This window comes from Semicossyphus pulcher, unplaced genomic scaffold, assembly GCF_022749685.1.
Source record: "Semicossyphus pulcher isolate SPU_LCO1_2020_fin unplaced genomic scaffold, fSemPul1.0.p SCAF_4, whole genome shotgun sequence".
NCBI lineage: Eukaryota > Metazoa > Chordata > Actinopteri > Labriformes > Labridae > Semicossyphus > Semicossyphus pulcher.
Window position 1 is genome coordinate 34,752,501 of NW_027211715.1, and position 5,000 is coordinate 34,757,500.

The 5,000-nt window shown below is 48.7% G+C and overlaps 1 protein-coding gene across 2 annotated transcripts in view; it reads left to right on the top strand.

Annotated features, from left to right (window-relative positions):
• The window catches only part of nfia (nuclear factor I/A), a 111,371-nt gene that overhangs the window by 86,611 nt on the left and 19,760 nt on the right, over positions 1-5,000 (top strand). For both annotated transcript variants that reach the window (XM_069679443.1, XM_069679442.1), the window contains exons 5-6: positions 3,126-3,243; positions 4,838-4,965. In XM_069679443.1, the coding sequence (XP_069535544.1) occupies positions 3,126-3,243; positions 4,838-4,965 (246 nt within the window). The remainder of the gene's footprint in view (positions 1-3,125; positions 3,244-4,837; positions 4,966-5,000) is intronic.

Here is a 5,000-nt window from a genome sequence, read left to right on the forward strand (position 1 = left end):
GAAACAAACATTTAAAGAAGCAGCAGAAGAAGAAGAAACGTTTGATTAAATCGATTTTATACAGTTAAACATGATCAGGAGTTTCTCAGTAGCTCCCCCTGCAGGCTGCAGCGCTCCCTGCAGACACACCATGGAACCACTGGACTGAGCAAACGGATGATTCAGTCGTTCTTAAGTAAAGGTGTTGGTACAGGTAAGTAGAGGTATAGGTTCAAGTTGAGGTTCAGGTTTCAAGGTACAAATAGAGGTCAAGGAGCAGGAGAAGGTACAGGTGAAGTCACAGGTAGTTAAGAACTCAGGTGCAGATTCAGGTACAGGTAGAGATTTGGGTTCAGATACTGTGAAAGACACAGGTACAGATATGGGTACAGGTACAGGTACAGGTACAGGTACAGGTACAGGTACAGGTACAGGTTCACATACAAGTTCAGCTATAGGAAGAGGTGTAGGTCTAGGTATTAAAAGAGGTATCCTTACAGGTAAAGGTACAGGTGCAGGAAACACTAGTTTGTCCTGTTTTGTGTGGGGACAGACAGGTTACAAATATTTTACTGTCCACTTCCACTTCCCAAAAACATCCTCTGATCTCCGTCTCCGTAAGTCCTCATACACACATGCTCACGTCTGCAGAGGGTCCCCGACAACCATCACAGTTACAGTTTCTGCACTCTTAAAGTAACCCAGCGACTGCTGTCTGCTCGTCCACGGCTGCCCTGCAGACAGGAGCTGCTCGAGGTTCATGCGGCTCAGTTTGAAACAGGAAGTAGTTTGTTTATGTAAATATTGTGATTGACAGTGAATGTTAGAATACGCAGCAGCTGTTACTTCGTTTGCCTGCTGTAGATTTATACAATGAGCTGAACATGGAAACTACTACGAACAAGACCTTGGGAAGAGTGTATGACCTAATGTGTGTGTGTGTGTGTGTGTGTGTGTGTGTGTGTGTGTGTGCCTGTACTATCTCTGCGGGGCAGAGAGAGAGAGAGAGAGAGAGAGAGTGATAGATAGGTCGAGCGAGCTCACGGTGCTGAGCTCAGCAGAAAACTACCCACCAGGTCCTGTCAGTCCTCCTCCTCCTCCTCCTCCTCCTCCTCCTTTCATCCCATCACGCCATCATGCTCTCTGTCAATAAAGCGATGAAGAGGAGGGATGGAGGGGGGGCTGGAGGCGAGGGGCTAGACGGATGTCCGGGTTTGAAGCTGATTGCTGCCTTTGTTCAGCAGGATTTTCAAATTGAAGCATTTGACAACAAAGAACCGACTCCCTCCCTCTCTCTCTCTCTCTCTCTCTCACTCACTCTCCCTGTCTCTCTCTCTCTCTCTCTCTCTCTCTCCCTCCCTCCCTCTCTCTCTCTCTCTCTCTCTCCCTCTCCCTCTCCCTCTCTCTCTCTCTCTCTCTCTCTCTCTCCCTCTCTCTCGGTCTCTCCCTCTCCCTCTCTCCCTCTCTCTCTCTCTCGGTCTCTCCCTTGCTCTCTCTCTCCCTCTCTCCCTCTCTCTCTCTCTCGGTCTCTCCCTCTCTCTCTCTCTCTCTCTCCCTCTCCTCTCTCTCTCTCTCTCTCTCTCTCTCTCTCTCTCCCTCTCCCTCTCTCCCTCTCCCTCTCTCTCTCTCTCTCTCTCTCTCTCTCTCCCTCTCTCGGTCTCTCCCTCTCCCTCTCTCCCTCTCTCTCTCTCTCGGTCTCTCCCTTGCTCTCTCTCTCCCTCTCTCCCTCTCTCGGTCTCTCCCTTGCTCTCTCTCTCCCGCTCTCCCTCTCCCTCTCCCTCTCCCTCTCTCCCTCTCTCTCTCTCTCTCTCCCTCTCCCTCTCTCCCTCTCTCGGTCTCTCCCTCTCCCTCTCTCCCTCTCCGTCTCTCCCTCTCTCTCTCTCTCTCTCTCTCTCTCCCTCTCCCTCTCTCCCTCTCTCTCTCAGTCTCTCCCTCTCCCTCTCTCCCTCTCTCTCTCTCTCGGCCTCTCTCTCTCTCTCTCTCTCTCACTTTCCCTCGTTCTCTCTCTCCTTTAACAGTGAAAGCCCTCGCAGGCCTTTGTACAAAGCTGCTCTCCAGAGAGCAGCAGAGAGAGTGATGCAGAGGAGGGTGAATGGCAGAAGATGGACAGATCAGAGAGGAAGCAAAGAAAAGAAAAAGAGAGGAGGAGGAGTGAGGAAGAGGAGTGCAGTTAGTTTTTAGTTGTAGATGTTAATATCATACCCTATTACATGATAACAGACTGTAATCTGTTAGCATCAGAGGCTAACAGTTAGCGTGTAAACACAAACATGTGAGCAGAGGGAGAAGCAGCAGGTAGTTCAGTCTGACCTGTTCAGTGTGAAAACTTCGCAGTGAGGAAGACTGAACGTTGTGTATCTGCAGTTATTACAGAGGCAGCGTCCTGTTTCTGCCACAGGGAGAGCTGGGGCTGGTCAGACGTGGGACGTGTCTGTGTCTATGTGTCAGCCCTGTGATTGACAGGTGACCTGTCCAGGTGTAACCCCGCCTCTCGCCCAATGACAGCTGGGATAGGCTCCAGCCCCCCCCCCCCCCCCCCCCCCCCCCCCGTGACCCTGAACAGGATAAGCTGTGTAGATGAGGGATGGAGGGAGGGATGTTTCAGGAGATAACATGAACTCGGGGAGGGACTGATTTCAGAGGGCGCCTAAACACGGCTCCCAAAATGTGTTTCCTCAGGTGAAAACTAAATGATTTAAAACTAGAAGAAGAAGAAGAAGAAGAACAAGAAGAAGAAGAAGGTCCAATCTTCTATTATACCTAAATCTTCTGACACAACCCCGACAGATGTCTTGATTTGTATGCAGCGTTGTGACCAAGTCATCTTTGCTCAGGTCCCAAGTCACTTTTTTTCCACCCAAGATCCAGGTCTCTTACCTGTCGTATCCGGCCTTTATAAAGACAAAAGACCAGGTGTTAGCAGCCCGTCTAACAATGATATACTTTTTGAACAGGTCATATAAACTGGCCAATAATGACAGTGAATTGTATCTGTGTTATCTCGGCACAGACGCAGCCGTGATGACGGTCTGCTCTGAGAGCGTGCTGAGGAGTAACGACTGATGAGGCTTCTCTTTGGGGAGAAAACATCACACACATTCTGCTCTGGTGTGTGTGTGTGTTCATGTTCTCTGTCTCTGTTTCAGCACCGATCGCAGCCGGCACCGGTCCAAACTTCTCGTTGGCCGACCTGGACAGCTCCTCCTACTACAGCATGAGTCCAGGAGCCATGAGGAGACCGCTACCCAGCACCTCCTCCTCCAGGTACACACACACACACACACACATTACTGCTGTGAGGTCAGACAGTGTCAGACTTTTACATCAGCAACTAAGAGATATAAACAAAGGCTTTAAAAATGTTAAGTTTGATTCCAACACCAAATTTCTGTTACACACGATAATACAAAACAAACAAATTGATTGAAAAGCAGCTCCTGTGTCCTGTGAGCTTAAATCAGTGTTTTTCTGAATGGAGTCTGGTGTGTGTGCAGAGAGCGATGTAACGTCTGTGTGTGGTTAAAACAATCATCTTCCTCTGTAACAAAAAGGTCTATCTCTGTAGGGATCCTTTCTGTCATGTTGTCACACACTTAGAATAACAATCTGAGCCTGTCAGTGGAAACAACAAGAACTTTAAGTGGACGACCTTTGACCCATCAAAGATTATGTTGCAGCCGTTACAGCCTGTTTCACTGCTGCAGGACGAACACATCTACTGGAGACGTTCACACACTGTTTGTAACTTTAAATTAAATAGACCCTTAAATAGAACATGTACAGGAACAGGTTCGGGGTTACGAACGCCCTTTAACCTCATCGAGTCTTTTGAAGGTATTTTTGCTTCTTTCAGTTTAGAGTAAAAACTTTAACACTCATTAACACAAACATATTAATGTACGACATGCTAACACTCATGTGTAGCACAGCTGTGTGTCCTCAGTGATACTGTTTCATGTTTAGCCTTCACACAGCCCAACTACACACACACACACACACACACACACACACACACACACACACACACGCTCGCAGGGTTTGCCCTGACCTCTTCTGTTAAATCGATGCGGTCGCAAGAGTCGTCTGTCTGTCTGCTGAGATACCTGCCCTGCAGCACACACACACACACACACATACACACACACTGTAATAGTGAACCACTGACTCAGATAAGTGTGTGTGTGTGTGTGTGTGTGTTTCTGAGTGTGTGTCCTGTGTCTTTTACACTCCCTTTCTCTCTCCTCTCTGACTCCACACACCTCTCTAGAGACCTCCCACACACACACACACACACACACACACACACGGACACGGACACACACATAACAACACACACACACACACACACACACACACACACACACACACTGCTGCGAGGCAGTGGAGCAGCTCCATATGGAAATCTTTAAGTCTTTTCTGATGTCAAAGACTCTTCATTCAGACGTATACAGCTCACTGTACAGGCAGGTCACACACACACACACACACACACACACACACACACACACACACACACACACACAGACACTCATACTGTTTATACACACACTTTACATGTCTTAACCTCGTGTTAAGTGAACACATCTGGTGAATGAGAGGCCTCTGCCCTGTCAGTATGTGTGTGTGTGTGTGTGTGTGTGTGTGTGTGTGTGTGTGTGTGTGTTTAACTCCATTATAATGTATAGGAACATATTTGTAGCTGTTTCCTCGATGGTCTGAGCGCTGAAGGTCTGAAAGTGATCGAGGAACTCTACATTTACATCAAACTGAGTTAACTGTACTGCTCTGTCTTTCCTGTGTGTGTGTGTGTGTGTGTGTGTGTGTGTGTGTGTGTGTGTGTGTGTGTGTGTGTGTGCAGCTCTGCCAAGAGGATAAAGTGTATGGAGGAGGACGTGGACAGTCCAGGCGAGGAGTCCTACTACCCAAGTCAGGGTCGATCTCCGGGCAGCGGCAGCCAGGCCAGCAGCTGGCACGACGTGGAGCCAGGTACAACCACACCTCCACCCAATAACACCTCCACC